Source organism: Balaenoptera borealis (genome assembly GCF_965194805.1).
Source record: "Balaenoptera borealis genome assembly, chromosome: 19".
Classification (NCBI taxonomy): domain Eukaryota; kingdom Metazoa; phylum Chordata; class Mammalia; order Artiodactyla; family Balaenopteridae; genus Balaenoptera; species Balaenoptera borealis.
This window is the reverse complement of record NC_138878.1, coordinates 14,023,002-14,043,169: the sequence shown is the minus strand read 5'-3', so window position 1 is coordinate 14,043,169 and position 20,168 is coordinate 14,023,002. Positions and strand designations below refer to the sequence as shown.

Sequence of the window (20,168 nt, the reverse complement as noted above, 5' to 3'; positions counted from 1 at the left end):
AACTAGGTTAGGGTCCCTTCTAGGAGGTCTGAAGTCAGTCATGCCTGAACTTGAGGTACAAGGCAAAGCCAGCCACATGAGGCCACGCTGATGCTGAAATAGTGGCAAAGCGGAGTGGCAGAGAGAGTCAACACATCAGCTCTCCAAGGGATCGTCTAGTTGGGGAGTGGAGATGCTTCTTTTTCCAGGACTTTCTGATCCCACAAGGTTTGGATGAACTTTGGAGCTCTTCCTTGTACATCTGTCAATATTTATTTAAAAAGTCAGTCCCAAGTTATTCACATCCTGACCTACAGCAAGATCTCATACACTCCATGTTTGTTTTCTTTTTGTCTGAGAAATGTCTTTATTTCTCCCTCACTTTTTAATTTTTTATAGTGGTAAAAAACACATAACATTAAATTGACCATCTTAACCATTTTTAAGTGTACAGTTAGTTGTGTTAAGTATATTCTCATTGTTGTGCAATAAATCTCTAGAACTTTTTCATCTTGCAAAACTGAAACTCTGTACCTACTAAACACAAATTCTTCTTTGACACTCCATTTTTTAAAATGATACAGACTTCCTCAAGAAACAGAATCCACTTTCACCCACCATTCTGTATAGCCTACCCAAAGCCTTCACATTATGTGAACATTCTATTCGGACTAGAACTACCCACGTCACAGTTAGTGCCAGCCGTCCTCTCCTCCCTCAGCTGGCCTGGCATACACTGGGCCTTTGAGTCCCTGTAGGGCCCACACCCAGGTCAGACGGTGATTGCCCTGCATTTCTCCAGCTGCCCCCCTCTGTCTTCATGCTGCGACCCTCCTTCACTGTCAACTGTGAAATCACATAACTATCTCCCCAGCATCCCCTGATGCCCAGATAACTAATTGCTCCTCCTTGGCCACATGTACATCTTCCTGCCTGCCTTCTCTGGTTACAGCCCCTTCCCCTCTCCTTCAGGGTAGAAGCCAAAGTTCTTGCCGAGGGACTAAGAGCCCTGTGTGATGTGACTGCCCCCTAACTTCCTCACCTCCTCTCCCCATCACTCACTCCACTCTAACCACACGGCCTCCTCCATGTTCTCCCCCCAGGGCCTTGTCATCAGCCAGCACCGCCCCCACCCCCATCTGCAGAGCTCGTCCCTCAGACACCTCAACGTGGCTCACGCCTCACCTCCAGCAAGTGCCTGCTCAGAGGCCACCTTCTCAGTGAGGCCAACCCATCTATCCTACGTAAAACTGTAACCCACAGCCTCGCCCCTGCCCGCCCCATACATCTCCATTCCCCTTTTGCTGTTCTGGTTCTTCCATAGCACTTATCAACTTCTGTTTTCTGTAAGTCACTACTTTGTGCCCTTCGTCTGTCTCATGCCACCAGGGGGTCAGCTCCCTGGGGGTAAGAATTGGTGTCTGTGTTGTTTGCAGCGCCTACAGTGCTGCACACGGTGCCTGGCACACAGTAGGTGCCTTATCAATGACACTGAGTGTTGCAGCGAGGAAGAGGTGGCTCCTTTTGTGCACATTCCATTCCGAGTGAGCATGAGAAGTCTGCCATGTCCTTTCTTTTTTAACTCTCTTTTTACTTTTTTAAATTGAGATATAATTGACATACCAGAAAACTCACCATTTAAAGTGTACAATCAGAATGGACTTGAGGACACGGGGAGGGGGAAGGGTAAGCTGGGACGAACTGAGAGAGTGGCATTGACATACATACACTACCAAATGTAAAACAGATAGCTAGTGGGAAGCAGCCGCATAGCACAGGGAGATCAGCTCGGTGCTTTGTGACCACCTAGAGGGGTGGGATAGGGAAGGTGGGAGGGAGGCTCAAGAGGGAGGAGATATGGGGATATATGTATACATACAGCCGATTCACTTTGTTATACAGCAGCAACTAACACAACATTATAAAGCAATTATACTCCAATAAAGATGTTTAAAAAAATAAAATAAAAATAAAGCGTACCATCATTGGTTTTTAGTGTATTCACAAAGTTGGGCAACAGCACCACTAATTCCAGAACATTTTCATCACTCCAAAAAGAAACCCATATCCATGAGCAGTCACCCCCACCCCATCCTCCCTGCCCCAAACCCTGGCAACCACTATTCTACTTTCCGTCCCTACGGATTTGCCTGTTCTGGACACTCAGAATTCTATTAAGCTTTCTTCCCCCATGTCCTCACCCTGCCCTGCTCTTCTTCCATCTGCCCAGATACTGAAGCACCTGCAGGAGCAGAAAGACAGCCAGTGCCTGCGTGTGGAGGAGTACCAGAACCTCGTGAAGGATTTGCGCGTGGAGCTAGAAGCCGTGTCGGAACAGAAGAAAAACATCATGAAGGGTAAACCGCGGGCCAGCGGGCTGCGGCAGAGGGTAGGGAGCCAAGGAAGCCGGAGCCCCGCTCTGAGCAAGAACTCTGTCTCGTCCCGCTGCAGACACGATGAAGCTGGAGCTGGACCTGCACGGGCTGCGGGAAGAGACATCTGCCCACGTGGAGAGGAAGGACAAGGAGGTCGTCATCCTGCAACGGCGACTGCTGGAGCTGCAGATGCAGTTCACTGAGACCCAGAAGCTTGGTTTGAAGAAAGACAAGGTAAGGCGAGGAGCTCCGTGGTTGGAACTGCCGGCAGGGCCCTGTGAGGCCAGGCCTTGGCAGGGGCGGGTTCTGTGCCCCGCACTCGCTGTGATTGCTTGGGGATCACCCACACATGCGCAGTGAGACTGCGGTGCTTCAGGCCCAGGGGCAATTCTGAGCTCTTCCTTGGAATTTCTCATGGCACGTAATAAATAAATAAAATACCAGGGGCCTTAATAGAGATGCGGACTCTGTAAGAAAGGGGTTCTCCCCCAGCCCTGCAATAGAGAGTTTGGGACACACTCGTGTTATTCCCTTATGCTTTTGTTTATGCCTAAGAGTAGAAAGAAATGCTATAAAATAATATGTAGCCTTATTCACACTTTCATGTGAATTTCAATTTTTTAATTACAAATAACTTACAAATACGCAAACCAGGCAGTTTGAAAATATTAGTGGAACTATGCCCTAGAAGATCTGTAGTTACCAACGTAAATCAAGCTCCTAGAAAAGCCTAAGAATGGAACCAAGGGCAGAAAGACTCTGAAACCAGCGCAAGTTTTTGTAGTCAGGACTGTTTCAACTCTAAACTTTTATCAGAGCTAGTAGAAATAATCCAGTTGATTTGACTGGCTGGTCATTCAAACTTCCTACTTCAAGGTCTGGAGGTGATTCACCAGTCAAAATGGAGGTATTTGGAGAGATGATGAAGAAGAAGCAAGGAGTCTGGATAAGCAGCTTCGAGTCACTCATATATTCATTCAACAGATATTTTTGAGCTCCCATTATACGCCAAGCACTCTTCTAGGCATGAAGAATATAATAAAGCATGTGCCATCCCTATTTTCATGGAGCTTACATTCCAGTCTTTAGAGACAAACAAATAAAACTAATATACAATAAAATGTTAGGTACTAATGAATTCCTAAAACAGCTTGGTGGCTGTTTTCCCCAGAGTGGTCGGGGAAGGCCTCTTTGATAAGGTGACATTTGGGCAGACATTTGAATGAAGTAAGGGGGCCACCCAGGCCGAAGTCTTGAAGAATATTCCAGGCAGAGGCAATAGCAAGGGCCAGTGCCCTCAGGTGGGAGTCAGCTCGGAAGCAGAGAGGGTGGGGCGGCAAGAGGTGAGGTCAGACAGGTAGCCAAGTACCAGATCATGAGCATCCCGGGACGTCGTTGTAAGGACTTCAGCCTTTTTCTAAGTGAGATGGACCCAGTGGAGGTTTTGAACAGAGGCATAACAAGATCTGACTCGCATTTGTAAAAGCCCATCTCTGACTGCTACAGGGAGGCAGGGAGGCAGGGAGCCCAGGTGGAGGCTATTGCAACATCCAGGCAAGAGAAGATGGTGGCTGGAAGAGGGCTCAAGACAATCTCTAACTGACTTTGCCCTGCCGCCGCTCAGGCCTCTATCAGCATTAACACTTTGCTTTCCTCAGGTCCTCCAGGAGAAAGATGAAATGCTGCACGAGCTAGAGAAGGACCTGGCGCAGGTTAAGAACACCCTCATAAAAAAGGAGATGGAGTTGGAGAAGCAGCAATGCATGACAAGTCAACTCGAAATTTCCATCCAGGAGGAGAGACAGGATAAGTGCAAGGCTGAGTATGGGCACCTGGGAGCTGAGATCAAGAAGCTGAAGGACTGTCTCGAAGATGCCAAACAGCAGCACAGGCTGGCTGGTGAGGCCCCCGGGCAAGCACTGTCCCCACACACTCCAACCCACGGGGCCAGAGCAGCTCCCTCCTTTCCCCAAATGGCCGTGTCCCTCTCCCTCACCACTTTCTCACTCCGATCTCCTCATGATCTCATCTCATCTCACAGCAGTTAGGACCACCCTCTAAGCTCCTTCCCTCACCCCAACCTTACCTTACCTTCTCTCTGAAGCCCCCATCACACAGCAGGTGCTCAGGTTGGGAAGGCGGACCGCTGCTCTCACACGCCCACCGTTTTCTCGGCAGCCTCAGCTGAAGGTCCTCTCATTTCCTCACCACGGAGAGCACAGGGCTCTGTACCTTGCTCCTTTGCACCACATTCCTCTCCACCGTCTCTGGGACCTTTGTCACACCGTTCACTTCTTCCTTCCCTGGTTTTTAACACTCTCCTTTTTTGGTCTCCACACACATTCGCTTGCAGTGTGGGTTGTGTCCTTGCTCCTCTGCCAAAAGTGCTTTCTCAGAGGTCACCAGTGACTTCTTGCCTTGGAAATGGGGTTGCCTTTGAGTGATAAAAATGTCCTGGAATTAGATGTTGATGGCTGCACAACTTTGTGAGTCTACCAGAAACCACTGTACTGTACACTTTAAAAGGATAAATTTTATGTTATGTGAGTGATGTATCAATTTGGAAAAAAAAGAAGGTCCAAAGCACGTCTTCCTTCCTCGCCCTCCTCTAACTCTCTGGGTGTCCACACTGTTGGTCCCCCACACCTCAACGGTTGTTTATTAGATTTGGAGACACAACAGGTCCCTTGTTCTTCCATAGATCTCACCACTGTTTCCTCTTTTCCCTCCTTCCCTGACAGTGGTCACCCATCTCTTAGACTCTGCCCTCTCCTCTCCCTCTACACTCATTCCTTGATGAGCGCCTCTGCTCCTTGTAGCTGCATTTCTCTGCAGGTGACTCCAATGCCTAGAGCCCCAGCCCTGACTTTGGCATCTGGTCAGTCTTGTCTTTAGAGACTAGCTCCACCTGACCAACCCACCTTCCCCACTAACCCAACATTCCCAAAGCTGAACCTACTCTCTTCCCTATTAAAAAAATCCTCCTCCCTTCTTCCAGGTGTATAATTATTTCCGTAGTGACACCATCTTTCTTCCAGTATCACAGGCTGAAAAAAACGGAGAGAAAAGTGATATTTAAGTAGAAATGATAGGAGAAACTACAGGAAGTGGGGAGATATTTGGTGTAGAGAAACCCCAGTAAGCAGCTTACTCCTTCATACCCAGTGGAGGCAAGGACGTGGGCTAAAAGGATATTGTCAGAAGTCTTTCTCCATTCTAAGCCATTCCAATTTTCCTAAAGCACTCTTTCCTTTATGGCAGGTCCCTGCTCAAGAACCCACTAAATCATGTCTAAACATTTCTCTCAGGCTTTCAACGTCCTCCAAAACCCCCTCTAGTCCATACACTTCCTCAATTCTCTCACCATTCCTTCCCACTTTCCTTTCCAGTTAAGCGATATCTTCCCATCATCTTCCCACATGCCCTCCCCATTCCCTTCACTGTGCCCCCCACCCGAGAATTCCCTTTCTCCTCCTTCTTCTAAGGCCCAGCTCAGCCTCTGTTCCTTCATAAGTCCATCTCCAACGGTACTTACCCGCTTTGGTCTTGCTTCCTGAGTTCACAGTCAGTGTGAGTTTAACATTACTGTGTTCTCTACGTCAGGTGAACCAATTACAGCTCCCTTACTAGACTCTAAACTCCATGAGGGTCAGGATTTGTCCTCAATGACAGGATGAGTCGCAGAAGAGATACCAAGCAATTTCGACCTATTTGTTTAATTTTAGTCAAGAAGGAGTTCACGGCTGGTGGGTAGTTGAAGACAGATAATTTATCAGAGCTCCTTAGGAATGATAATGAAGTAGAGAGAGATGAGGACAGATTGGAAATTGAAGTAAGTCACAGAATGAAGGAACAGACTTTTGTTTTTTTTGGCTGCGTTGGGTCTTTGTTGCTGCGCACGGGCTTTCTCTAGTTGTGGCGAGCGGGGGCTACTCTTCATTGTGGTGCGCGGGCTTCTCATTGCGGTGGTTTCTCTTGTTGTGGAGCACGGGCTCTAGGAGCACGGGCTTCAGTAGTTGTGGCACGCGGGCTCAGTAGTTGTGGCACGCAGGCTCAGTAGTTGTGGCTCGCAGGCTCTAGAGCTCAGGCTCAGTAGTTGTGGCACACGGGCTTAGTTGCTCCGTGGCATGTGGGATCTTCCTGGACCAGGGCTCGAACCCATGTCCCCTACATTGGCAGACAGATTCTTAACCACTGCACCAGCAGGGAAGCCCCAAGGAACAGACTTTTTAACTGGTCTCATTTGAGAGTCCGATCTTCACACATACTCCCTCCACACATGCACATGCCCTGGGTTATCTCCTGTCTTCTGCAGCTCAGCAAGCAGCCCAATATAAAGAAGAGGCCATTCTGGCAAAGGGTAACCTGGAGGATTGCCATAGGAAACTGCAAAGCTGCATTTGCCTGGAGAAGCAGAAGGCAGAGACCATCCAGGAGCTCCAGAGAGAACTTCAGAAGCTGCAGAAGGATTCCCTAATGACTGAGGAGGAACTCGCACCCAGCAGGTACCACAGGTTCCCCTCCAGACAGAGGCTCTGTCCCTCGTAAGCCAGTTGGGACCCTGTGGGCTGCTGCCCAGGAGTTGGGTAGCGAGCCCCAGGCAGCCAGCCCACAGTCCACCAACATGGACCCTGAAGTCCATCCACCTGTTTTTGCCATTTTGCTTTAGGAAGCGGATAGAGGAGCTGACATCAGAATTATCTGAGTTCTCGAGAAAACTTGAAATTTCAGAGAAGGAAAAGAGGCAGCTTCAGAAGACAGTGACTGAGCAGGATGTAAAACTGAATGACCTGCTAGATCGTATAAATCACATTCAACACCAGGTATGGAGGGCAAGGAGGCAGCCAGCTCAAGCATTTGCTCTGTCTCAGATTAAATGCATTGCTCTTGGGAATTCCCTGGCTGTTCAGTGGTTAGGACTCCGAGCTCTCACTGCAAAGGGTCTGGGTCAATCCCTGGCTGGGGAGCTAAGATCCCACAAGCCAAGCGGTATGGTCAAAAAAAAAAAATTGCATTGCTCTTTATTTGGGAAGATGCCACCACCAATCCATTGCAAACTACTCGTCCAGAAGTTGTTTTAGAATGCTAAGCCAGCCAGTCAGCTCCAGTTCCCACGACCAATAATAAGCATTTTCAGGGGCTAAGCTTAAAAACAGTCAAAGGACAGTATTATTTCTTTTTCTCGGACTCAAAAGCTATCCTTCTCTGTCGATTTAAAGTTTTTTAACTTTGAATTATTCTTTTTGTGCTTTTCTAAGATTTTTTAAAATTTATTCAAAGAGTATTTTATGTGGAAAGACTTGGTAAGTAAGTGGGACCTGGATCTATAAATAAAATAAGTTGGTATTTCTAATTGAACAAAGAAAAACTGTTGCTGAACCTAAGAGGAAACTTTTTTATTAAACACGCTAAATAACCAAGGAGTTGTCCTCATATTTATTTCAGCCATCCCTGTGCACAATTGTCTGGGCTGGGGTTTCTCTCCCCAAAAATATGGTGCCTGACTTTCAGCCCCGTGCTTGTTTTCTCAGAACAGGAAGCAAGCCTCCTCCAAATGCAGTCTAGAAGAACAGCTCCAGGAGGAAACCAGGCTGCTGGAGGAGAAACGGGAGCAGTTGAAAAAGAGTAAAGAGCGGGAGAAGCTACTGGAGCAAGAGCTCGAGATATTCCGACAGGAAGAAAAAAAGAAAGAAAAGATGGTGAGGAGAATCTGGGAAGCCTCGGGATTAAGAATCCAGGGCCAGACCTGAGCCCAGCTGGGCCTGGTGGGATACAGAGGCTGAGGGTGCTCAGACTTCAGGAGAGAAGGCAGGGATGGTGAGAAAGACAAGTGAGGAGGGGAGAGAAGGCCTGAGATACACGGGGTGCAAAGTGGAGCTGGGCGTGAGGGCAGAAGGAGGGGCTTCTGCAGGAGTCTGAGGTAACACCTCCGTTCTGGGCTTTGTTTCCTTAATCGGGGAGCAGTCAAAGGAGAATTTGAGAAAGTTGGAGGAGGAAAATGATAATCTCAAATCGCAGTTAAAGCAATGTTCTGCACAACTGGATTCCTCTCTCTGCAAACAAAACAGCACCCAGCAAATCAACCAGGAGCTGACTCGTAAGGTGCGTAGACAGAAACCCCAAGGGGGTGAGAAATTTGAACCCTCTGACCCTTGACCTGAAGTTGGCACCTAGCTCTCCTCCATCACAGAAATGCCACTAACTGCCCAGCCCATGTGCATTCTGGGGCACCAGAGCCCCCACTTCCCTCCTGAAGTGCCACCCACTTGCTGGCCGAGACGTATTTCTTGCGCATGTGTAAGGTCTTATTTAATATCTGGTGGAGCCCCAAACCATCTGGGCTTTGGCATCAAGTCTTCCAGAGTTGCATTTTAGACCAGAGTTGAGTGAGCCCATTGTTTGGGGCAATTTGCTAGGGAACACTTCCAAAAATAGTCCCAAAGCACAAAAATGGGATGAAAGGGGACATGGTTATATTTCATTACACGAATAAAGACAAAAGGAGTAAATGGCATCTAATGTATGTGAGGCACTGTGCTCACATTCAGTTATCATTTATTGACTGTCTGCTTAAGTCCTTGGCATCCCTTCCATCTGCTGGTTTACAGAGGAGAGAAAGGCTGAGGCTCAGGCTGACTAATTGGTAAGTGATGGGACGGAGCAGTATTTGAACCTGGATCATCTGGCTCTTACACCAAACCTCTTTTCCCTTCATCATGAATGGCAATACTTGCCCCAAATGAGTCCATTCCATCTTTCTGGATGGACAAGAAAAAAATACAGCATCTTGATTAGGTAGTCTCTTGAATTATAAATGAGAGACCAAGCAGCTCTGATTCCTTCATAATAAAGAGTTCATCTTAAAATACTATGATCATTCTAAGTGTAAGAATAGCACTACACAATAGAACTCTCTGTGATGATGGAAAAGTTCTAAATTAGAGTTACCTGATACTATATGCACTAGCCACATATGGCTACTGAGTGCTCGAAATATGGCTTAGTATGACTAAGGAACTGAATTTATAAGTTTAATTTTAGTTTTATTGAAATGTAAGTAGTCTCATGTGCCTAGTGGCTGCCATATTAAACAGCAGAGGTCTGAGGCACTGATGTTTCTGGAGTTTTGTCACTCAGAGATATAAATCTCTCCTCTAGTGTGATCCAGAGTTGAGGTCCGAATCACTCAAATCCCCAAGGAACTGCTTTCAATATAAGGAATACTGCCTAAGTATTTAATATAGGCCTGTTATCACATTTGCCAAAAGAAAGGTAGTTATGTAAATGTGCAACTAGCAGCACTAATTTCAGAATTCCTTTGATGGGAATCCAGAGGCTGGAGGAGTTTGTGTGTGTGTAAGCATGTTCAATTTTTTAAAAGCATGCCCCACATATAACAGACTTTTTGAATCAATGGAAACAGCCGTTAGAGAGAGGCTTAGTTTTGCATTCTAAACTGCATTTCCTTTCATCATTAGTCCATATTTCAATTTTAAACACACTCTGTCAGAACTATATGTCCAATTCATCCCTAGTATTGCCCAATGCACTATTTCATTCAGTCCAAATAAATCATTTAGTATATTTAGTAAGCACCTATTATATGCCATGCTCTGAGCTACAGGTAGTGGGGATACAGCAATGAAGAAAGCACACACAGTCCTGCTTTCATGGTGCATCAAGTCTAGTGGATTATGTCAGGAGTTGAGGCATAATGCACACCATTGAAATGTTGCATCATATTTCCTAACCTAGAATTGGATTCCAGGTTAACACTAATCCTAACCCTAACCCTAACCATGAGACAGTTAACTATTAACAGAAACCATCCAGTTACAAATGTAGGACCCATGCTTGGCTGGCACGCATCAAAGGCTGCGGAGTCTGTGAAAGGGACTTTTCGTGTATTTGACACATCATGGCCCAGTACTTCCAGTACTCCTTGTATTGGGAGGACATGCTATCTAGAAAGGAAGTGTGGGAGAGGGGTGCAGAAGAGCCTGGAAAGGCAGCTCTTCCTCTTCCAACAGTGAGGGGAAGTGGGCACTGTCACAGGCTACTGGGCGGGTAGTTCGTGCAGAGAGGAGAGAGCCCGGTGCTCGTCCATCTTCTGTGGACACAGAGAATGCCTCTGTGGCCATGAGCCTTGACAGTGATGTTCCCCTCCCTAAAGATAACCCTTCAGCAGGAGACCATGGCGAGTCTGCAGATTCAGCTGGACAAGGCTGCGGCGAAAGAGAAGCGATACCTCCAGACCACGGTCAGTAAAGAAGTCTATGAGGAGGTATGCCGGAAGTCAGCCTCCTGCCAAGACGACCTAACGCAGGCCCTGGAGAAGGTGGGCTACACCCTCTCATCTCCAGGGCTGTTTAATATCCAAGTTATCCCAGCAGCATGCAAGGTGAAGGAGTCGATTTCCTGCATGGCTGGCTGTCACCAAGGCCACCTGCAAACCCTTGCATCGGCTGGGATGTCTGTCCAGAGAAGGCCTGCTTCTCCTTAGTGAGGCTTTGGGAAGAGAGGGATAGAGGCCAAATCTAACAAGTCTTTCTGCCCATGGGTGACCCAGGGGCAAGGTTTTCCCAAGACCTGGATTTTTCAGGGAAATTCATGCCCCATCCCTGTGCTAATCATGCCTGGCTGATGAGCTCATAGCATTGGAAAGAGAGGAAACGGGAGAGGGGCAGGGGAGATGCAGAAGACTGACCGCTGTCACTTCTCACCCCTCCCTGGGACACTAGGCGAGGTGACCAGGACCAGGTGTGTCTGTGCCACCCTGGGCAGAAGAGAGTAGGGGCTGTGGGACTGGTGGAACCCTTCTCCGTTCAGGACTCAGCAGAGAGGCCCAAGCGCAATGACAGCCGTTCTCCCCCCAACCCTTTGTCTTTACCAAAGCTCAATCATTCGACCTCAGAGACAAACAGTCTTCACCGAAGTCTGACACAGGCCCAAGACAGGAAGATTCAGCTGGAAGAGGAAGTCATTGCTTACGAGGAGAGGATGAAAAAGCTGAATGTGGAGTTAAAAAAACTGCAGGGCTTCCAGCAGCAGAGTGAGCTAGAGGTGAGGAGCAGCCCGGGGCTCCGGCTGCTGTCCTGCCCAGGGCCCCGAGGTCTCTTCTTGCCCCACAGCTGTGTACTTCGCCCTGAGCCATTCCCTTCGGCTAACAGGTGCCCTCCCTTTTGCTGGGCTCTAGTAGCTCCGGGAAGGCGGCAACTATCAGAGAAGGGGCGCCCTCTGCTGGCCGCTGGAAATAAAACACTCCCTCATGAACCTCCCAGAGAAAGCGCCCTCCCGCCTTGTCGTGGGTCCTCCAGGGTCAGGGTGGCAAGCCGGGGTCTCCCTCCTCACTGTGCGCTACCGAGCAGGTGCAGGCCTTCGACAAAAAGCTGGAGGACATGAGCAACCAGGTGCTGCAGTGGCAGAAGCAGCACCAGAGCGACCTCAAGATGCTGGCCGCTAAAGAGGAGCAGCTCAGGGCGTTCCAGGAGGAAATGCGCGCCCTGAGAGAGAACCTCCTCGCGGACGAGAGGGAGGTGGGCACTCCTCAACCCCCAGTCGCTTCCTCCCAGTGCCCCCAGAACATCCCACGACCGCCTGGATGACAGGCACCCTTTGGTGGGGGTGTGGGTGGCTGGGAGCAAGGAAAGGACACCCCCCTCTATTCAGTGCAAAGCGGGGTCTGGGTGTTCCAGGCCCACAGCGGCTGTCTCGACCCAGCCATCTTCCCGTGACTTTGTTGGTAGAGATATTGAACAGAACAAAGGTCCCAATCCAGAGGAAAGAGAGTGCCATCTCCATGTCAGGAACCCCAGCAGCCCCGACTTAGATAATCCACTGCTCAGTCACCCTCCAGAGCCCCTCCTGACACTTTCAATTACCCTGCAGTAGAATCGGCTAAGAGCTCTTCGGGCATGCCCAGCTCTCTGAGCAGTGAAGTTTGTAGCAGGAGGCTCCCGGATATCCTTGGGGTGGCCACAGGGCCTTTGCCCAAATTAGAAAAAAAGCCCTCCCTTTCCACCAGATATTTTTTCTTTCATCTGTTTTTAAAAAGGCTTAACGTATTGCTTTTTTTAGAATAAGTCACTTTGCTACCTTTGGCCTGAAAATCATTATTATAAATGTACAAACCTACTTTGTCTCTACTAGAAGTGGTGTCTGCTCACAGATGTCACCTTTGTGATAATGCACTGCTGGAGGTGGAGGCCTGCAATGGCAATTCCAACTCTGGCCTCGGGGTTGGACAGCAGAGTCAATGTTTCTTCTCCCAGGAAGAGAGGAGACCTGATTTGGGAGAAGGGAGGTGACGGCCTGTGCTCCCACCCCTTACTATCTCATTTACTTCTTGTACCAAAGTCCTGTTGCCTGCCCCAGCGGTCTGCGCCCAAAGATACCTGCAGGCTGCACCGAGAGAATGATCAGATTATGTCCAACATGGAGCAATGGGCAAAAGAGCAGAAGTAAGTGAGGAAGGAAACAGTAAGGCAGGGTTCCAAGGGCTGGAGTCACACATGTGCCAGAGAATAGTGTCATACACACACACACACAGCCCTCCTGGGAAACTGATCCACTCTCAGCCCACACCCAAATGTTGGGAATAAGACGAAGGGGCCGCAACCCTTCAGGCAGGTTCAGAAAGCCCCGCCCACTTGGAAATGGAGCAGCTTCCGGACAGAAGGGATGCTCCCGTGGGTCAGATTTCCTCTTCCCAGCCTGGTGTCGGGCTTCACCGCCTGGATCCCCTGAACTCACTTGGGATCACAGTGATTTTGCATGGGAGTGTAGAGAGTCCTCTTAACTGCCAGCTGCTAGGAGGGCTCTAGCTCTGGGGGCTGGGGGATGAGCGGGGGGTCTGGGCCCAGAAGAGGCCTTGCCAAGAGCACCCAATGTCCTTTTCAGCCAACCCATGCTCTTGCTCACAGGGGTCTGGGGAACTCTTTTCTTCTGTGAATTTTATTACAGGATCGCCAATGAGAAACTAGGAAACAAGCTCTGTGAACAGGTCAAATATATCACCAAGCTGACTGGTGAAAAGGAGTAAGTCATCCCACGCCCCCCTGGCTGGAGCTTGGGCCCCAGGGAGAGGAGTCAGCCAGGAACCAGGGCTGGCTTTTTCACTGGATATGTGGAGAAAGACCCCGAGTCCCGAATCTGCATCTGTGTGACCTTGGGCGTACCACTTGACCTCTTTGGGCCTTAGTCCCCTCACCAACGATAAAACAGGGGGTTAATAGTCTCTATGTCCCTCTCCACTGTCACCTTCCACAGTTCTCAGAAGTCAGAAAGAATGCTGAGAAGGAAACAGGAACTGAAAAGCAGATTGTATTAGTTAGGGTAGTGGCTAAGCTGTGGTAACGGAGAGCTCTCCAAACAAAGGGACATAGAACATAGAAGGAACATCTCTCTATGAGGTGAGCAGTCAAGTTTGGTGGGGTCCTTCTGTCCCATGTTGTCATTTGGGTCCATCTACTTGCAGCCTTGGTTCACCCTCATGGTCAAAGCTGGGTCAGCATAGAGTGTGGTATGGGAGGAGTGTTGGAAGTTTGGGAACAGAGGCAAAAGTATGGATGTCTAAAACTGAGATTTCAGAGGTAACAGGTAATGACAAGCTCCAGGGCAGTGTTTCCCAACCTTTTGTCAGGGAACACTTAGAAAATGACCACATTTGTTTGGCACACTGGGAGGGTCTTGGATGGGGTTGCTTATGGTAAAGGTGACCAACCAGCAGCTGTGCCAAACCCTGCTCCAAGGGCTGAGGTATCGCAGCACACCTGGGACCCATTCATGCAGCCCCCGTTAGAAAGCTGTGTCCTGAGCTTGGACCATAGGAAAGTGTCTGGGTTGAAGGAGAGGAAAAGATCACTGGAATAAGGAGGTCAAGGAACTGAGGGGCCAGGTCTTGGATGAAAAGTACAGGATGCTGAAAGCATCAGGGATGCTGACAGGAGTGGACCAGAGAGAGTGGCAGAGAGCCAGGGGATGAGGGCATTCGAGGACCCCACCTCCAGACCCAGTGGCACAAGGAGCGTGGCAACAACGTGAAGAGCTACAAGGGAAGGGGTGTCTTCACTGCCAGCCAGATTTATACAGATCAAGAGGGCAAAGAATACGCCCAGAGGAGCAGTTGAGGATGAATTCTCTATTTGATTTCCTCTAGAAAAGATCATAAAATATTTCACTAGGACAGAAACATTTTCTGAAAGGATTTAACTAAAGGAGAAATTGTCAGAATCTGAACGTAGCCGGGCACTTCAGGCTTTTTCTTATATTGTGCCAAGTTCTGGAAAGATTTTTGTTTTTTTTGTTTGTTTGTTTCACAAAGAACTCATTCTTGAGTTTGCTTGATCCTATTTGAAGGAACACCATCTTTTAATCATAATAACAAGAGCTCAACTAATATTTATTGCTTACTCATGAGGAGCACTGTTTCAAGTGCTTTACATGTGTTAACTTATTTAATCTTCATAAAACCTCATACGTTCAGTGCACGTATAATCCCCATTTAAGGATGAAGAAAGGGAAAAACTCAGGCTACATAATTTGCCCATGGTCTCATGACCAGTAAGTGGCAGAGTCAGAATCCCAATTTGGGAAGCCTGGTTCCAGAGCCCACTGTCACTCACTTCTCTCAACACTGGTTTGGAGAAATAAGGCTGTTAGTATTAACAGTTGCCATTTATTGAGCCACAGGAGGTATGCTCAGTTACCTTTCCCCTCACCTACATTGGAGCTGCCATTTCTTCCATAAAACGGGGACAAGTAACTTGCCCAAGCTCTCAACAGAGCCGGGATCCCCTGTGTTCTCAACCTTTCAGCAAAGGGAGGCAAAAGAACTTGGGCTTTGGCATCAGAACTGGATGTGAGTGTTTCCTAGGCATGGCTGTGAGAAACTGAGGACACGTGATCAGAGTTGTTCTGGCTCTTTGAATCAAATTTCTATCATTTGTCAAACTGGATTTTTATATGAACCCCAGAAGGCAGATCAGACTCAATGGTCTCCATCTAACAGATAAGAAAACTAGCCCAGAGCTGACATGACACAGTGGGTCAGGAGTGCTGATTCTGGGTCCACCCCAACCCCAGGCCTGGGCTTCTTTCCGGGGATGCACATAGGCCTCCATTCGCACAGAACATGCGTGAGAGCGCCAGCTCCGGAAGGAGCTGGGCGTCCACGGAACTGAAGCAGACCAAACACCCACCTGTCCTTCCCTCTCCTTCCCCAGCCACCTCCACGATGTAATGGTCCATCTGCAAAAGGAAAACACGAAACTAAAGAATGAAATAGACGAGAAGAAGCTGAAAGCTGGGCCCTCAAGGGTATATACCAAAGCCCTATGCCCAAGCAAAACAGACCCCACATCAAGGGGGAAAATGTATGGCACCTTGGGCTGGAGGGGGATAACCCAAGCTGTGAGCCAAAGAATGGACATCACCAAGTCTGTCGGGATGCCCCACTGCTCAGGTATGTCCGCCATGTGGCTTTTGCTACTTACTATGGTGCTGTCTTTCTTAGTCCATCGGGTCAAAAAAAAAAAAAAAAAAAAGCGTATTTTGAAGAGATCACTGGATTGGAAATTCAAATAGGGGAAAAAAACAAATCTTTTGCTTAGCTATTCTGGACCAGATATCATTGTTTTCTCCTCTGTAAAGGGGGAGGCAAATGAATTAAGGCTCATCCTGATTTAAGAATCTTTGATGATACCCAAGTGCCTCCTATCTCAGACCTATCCCTTCCCCTGACCCAGTCCCTTTTGGGAGGTGTGAGGATAAGAAGGGAACAGGCAGAATAGGCATTTTTCTCCTCTAATGTGTTTTGGAAACCTCACAAGAATGCCCTGGTCTCCTGTACAGCCTGGGTCCAAGGCTACCTTTTCTGCCACCTGTAGACTCCATGGTACCCCCAAGGGAAGAAGTCACCTGCAACAGAGCTGCCTGGCCACGAGACTAGTCCTTGAGGAATCACTTCATTAATTTCTCCTCAAATCAAGATTGTCATTTCCTCCCTGTTCCCTCAGGTTCCTCATATTGCTAGAATCAGCGCCTTGCCCTGAGCATCATTTCCACGCATGTTTTTCAGAGGACAGTGAGTTCCTATTCCTCTCTCTTGACTTGGATCAGCTCTAACCGGAATATGTCAAGGTCCCAGCCTATTCTGCAAGATGCTAATGTTTTATTGAGTTTTGTCTACTTCCTGCGGCAGAGTGAGCCTTGGAACCATACTACCATCTCCAGGCCCAAACTCTAAAATAAAGGCATGAGCACAGCAGCCTCAGTGAGCTCGTGGCGTCTTGCAGACAATTCTGCCCCCTCAGGTCCCCAGCAATGTGTTCACCCCGATTTTCCCTAAATTCTAAAACATATAGTTCTCTTTCGTGTATATAGGGGAGCTGTAGTTCCCAAAGCAAGCTTCTGGATTATCTGGATTAGTTTTTAAACCAACAAGAGATAATTAGTTCCTTTTTTATTCCTTCCATCTCTGTCTGGAATTTAAGAAGAAAAAGAAATATCTATAAACCTCCAAAAGGAAAGTAATCCTGAGACCCAAAAGAGAGGAAGAGAAATAAATGATGCATTTTCCAAAGGCAGGAGGGAGAGATAGCCATCTGCTTTCTCCCTGGCTGCCATATTCCTTCTTTTAACAATTTTATTTTTCTCCGCAGCCAGCTCAGTACAAGTAAAATTCCATTATAACAAACTCCAAGGACAGCTAAACTATTTTATTGTGGCTGGATTTTGTTAAACTAAGTACATGTCTAGAATTTATATTTCTAGTCTATAGAAAATTGAGAGAACTAGCTAAAGGTAAAGTAAGAGAAAGAAATGAAAGAGCTTGCATTTCTGGAAGAGGGGAAAGGAAAAGTGAAGGAAGAAACCCACTAGTTGATAGCAATTCTTAAATATCTTGCCTCCCTCCCCAGCCAAACAAAAGCCAAGAAAATGTTCTGCTAATAGCAGCAACGTGTTATATAGGATGCCCCTGCTAGGACTTGGGAAGGACAAATTCTGGAAATGCAGTGTGAGGCAGGAGTGATGGGCACGTCTGGTGGTTTCTGTTGTGATGGTCAGTGTCTGGTTTTTTATGCTCTTTTGACTGTGTTCCTTCATTTGGTTTAGAATAAGGATATGTCTTCTAGAGAAAACAAAGACTGAAGGGTCTGGTACTAATGAAATGGCTTCTAGTTCTAGCCTGTGGCCCATTTATTCAAGCAAAAGTTCAATGTCATTAAAATCCCCAGTACAGTCTACTAAAAAGGCATTTTGCCTCTTTAATTTACAAAAAGTTTTCATATATGTTGGCCAAAGGGACAATATCTGGGTACTTTGAATGTTGTACTTTTTCCAAAGTTGTCTTTCACTTCCTATGGGGTGATTACACCAGAGGAAAGCAGGTAGCAAGCTATGGGGCAAAGGGGCAGCAGAACCAGAACCATGTCAATACATCACCCAGCCGTGTGGCCTTGCAAGCCCAGACAGGCAGGAGACCCAACTGAGTGAAGGGGCAGGGCTTGGAGAAGTGCAGCAAGGTAGGAGAAAGGGCAGGGAGCCCGAATGTTGCCTGCCTCTAATGCTTTAAGAAATAACCAAAGAAGTGAGTTCTTTAAAAGTTGACATTAAAAAGACACGGTCTCTGTATGAAACCATGATGGTGGATACATTTGTCCCAACCCATAGAATGTACAGACACCAAGGGTGACCCCTAATGTAAACTACGGACTTCAGGGGATAATGATGTGTCAGCGCAGGTTCATCAGCTGTAACGATCGAGCCACTGCGGTGGGGGATGCTGATAGTGGGGAGGCTGTGCAGGTCGGAGGCGGGGGAAGCAGGTACTGGAGACATCTCTGTACCTCCTGCTCAGTTTTGCTGTGCACCTAAAGCCACGCTAAAAACATAACAAAAAAGAAAAAAGAAACGATTATAAAGCTAGGACTTAGCCGAGGGGATTATAAATAAAGTGCTTCAGCCACCCAGTCGGAAGGTGTCACTCAGATTCTGATACCTTGGGGGCCGCAGAATCCTTTGTGACAGATCCTCTTCTACCCACCTGGAGTGTAATTCTTCTCCCCCTGAGCTAAAGGAACCCAGACCAAACCCCAGCCGCCGCCTTACTAAAGGGAAGGGGGAGCTCCCTAGAACCACCATGTGGCCACGTACACTTGCCTTTGAGCCCCCTCTGCACAGCCCATATGAGGAGGAAGCTTCCTGCCATAGGCAGGACCCAGCAAGCTAGCCCTGGGGTCCCCAGAATGAGCCCCCTATCTCAGCCTGAGCCCCTCAACTGCTGATATTTCTAAGATGTCTAAAGTATCCTGCTCCTCTCAACTAGGCATTAAAGGGTAGACGCACATGGCTGAGAGCAAGGTGGGGGACCCCTGTCCAGTTCAACAACCTTACTGTTCTCTCACACCAAATCGGAAAACCAGTCTCAGGAATCCACTTTCCGGTCGTTGCCAAGAAATGCTTTTGTACCTCTAGAAAAAGAATCAGTTATCATCTGAGGAAGAGATGGTGAAAAGCAGAGGAGTATTAAATCATAATATTAAAGCTGGAAGGAACTTGAAGGTAGATCTGAATGGAAAGGGTCCATAGTTAAAAAGAAAGCATTGGAGACAGAAGTGCAAACAGATTCTTGGGCAGAAGTCCAGAAGCCAAAACAGATTCGGGTACAGCTGCTGGGGGCGGGGAGCCTCCCCACTTATCTTGTGGCATCTGTGTGTGTATGCCACATGTGCCTCACTAGGCGTTCCTTACTTTAAAATAAGATTTTTCAAAACCTCTCTGGCCTCATTTTTCTTACCTAAGGAACCTGAAGGTGAGTTTGTGACCAAGGTCACAGCCTGTTAGTAGTAAAGGCATCAACTGGAACCTCAATCTTCTTCCTGTTTTGTTGCATCCTGAGCCCAAGTCTGTAAATAGATCACATACCCAGCTTACATCTCTCCGCAGGGCGGGTAGACACCTTCTCCTAGCCCTTCAACCCAGGGCCAAGATTAGAAGCCTTCCCAGGCCAGCAGCTGGAAGCCCTCTCTTCACTCCAGAGCTGTGAAAGTCAGCTTCTACGTGCATTCCCAGGAAAGGCGGTTAGAGGTAAAAAGAATGGAAGTAGAGGTGGAAGCTGATGCTGGCTGCCAAAGCCTGGCTTCCAAACCTACCCATAAAATTGGCTTTAATTTAACTTGTATTGATTTATAACAGACAGAAATTCAAATCCCAGGAACAGAGTGAGAAACAAGAGTGGAACTGACAGTGGCGTGAGCCGGGCACCAAGGAGCTCACGCTGAGCCCTGGCCCAGTATGCAGGTGCTTCTGAGCCCCAAGCCTATTGGGCTCTCAGCCCCAACACAGGACCTCCCACCCAGCACACCTGGCAGAAGCCCAGCCCTAGGGAGTCACTAAGTAAGTACCAGAGGTGCCCAAGACGTCGCCTCAGCGGACTGTTGAGGCTGCTTAACAACAGAAGAGACTAGTGATTCTAGTGCAAGGCTCATCTTTTACGTGAAAACCAATAAGCAACATTTAACACTATTTTCCATCAATACACAACACATAATGGTAGAAACTTGGGCCATTCTGAGCAACAGAGCAGCCAACCCGCCCACGGGAAAGGACAGAGGGTGCACGGCTGCTCACCTTCCTCCCACTTCCCGGCCACTGTGGCCAGCCTTGCCCCAGCCCTGCCAGGTGCTGGTGCCCCGGGCCATTCTCCTTCCCTGTCAGCTGAGTCCCACCCCATCAACCCCTCCTCTAAGAGGCACTGCCTAGAGAACAGAAATAAGGGCGAGCTAAGGTTCTAGAAGGATCCATCCAAGGAAA

At 48.1% G+C, this 20,168-nt stretch overlaps 1 protein-coding gene across 1 annotated transcript in view; it reads left to right on the top strand.

The window, feature by feature from the left end:
- The window catches only part of PMFBP1 (polyamine modulated factor 1 binding protein 1), a 71,024-nt gene extending 50,880 nt beyond the window's left edge, over positions 1-20,144 (top strand). The window contains 16 exon segments of the mRNA XM_082370021.1: positions 2,210-2,336; positions 2,431-2,588; positions 4,013-4,253; positions 6,670-6,859; positions 7,024-7,177; positions 7,886-8,053; positions 8,319-8,456; positions 10,528-10,692; positions 11,250-11,417; positions 11,723-11,890; positions 12,711-12,814; positions 13,317-13,391; positions 15,578-15,816; positions 16,241-16,270; positions 16,273-16,322; positions 16,326-20,144. Coding sequence (XP_082226147.1) covers positions 2,210-2,336; positions 2,431-2,588; positions 4,013-4,253; positions 6,670-6,859; positions 7,024-7,177; positions 7,886-8,053; positions 8,319-8,456; positions 10,528-10,692; positions 11,250-11,417; positions 11,723-11,890; positions 12,711-12,814; positions 13,317-13,391; positions 15,578-15,816; positions 16,241-16,270; positions 16,273-16,322; positions 16,326-16,478 — 2,328 coding nt within the window. The 3' untranslated portion in view covers positions 16,479-20,144.
- The last annotated feature ends 24 nt before the right edge of the window (positions 20,145-20,168 follow it).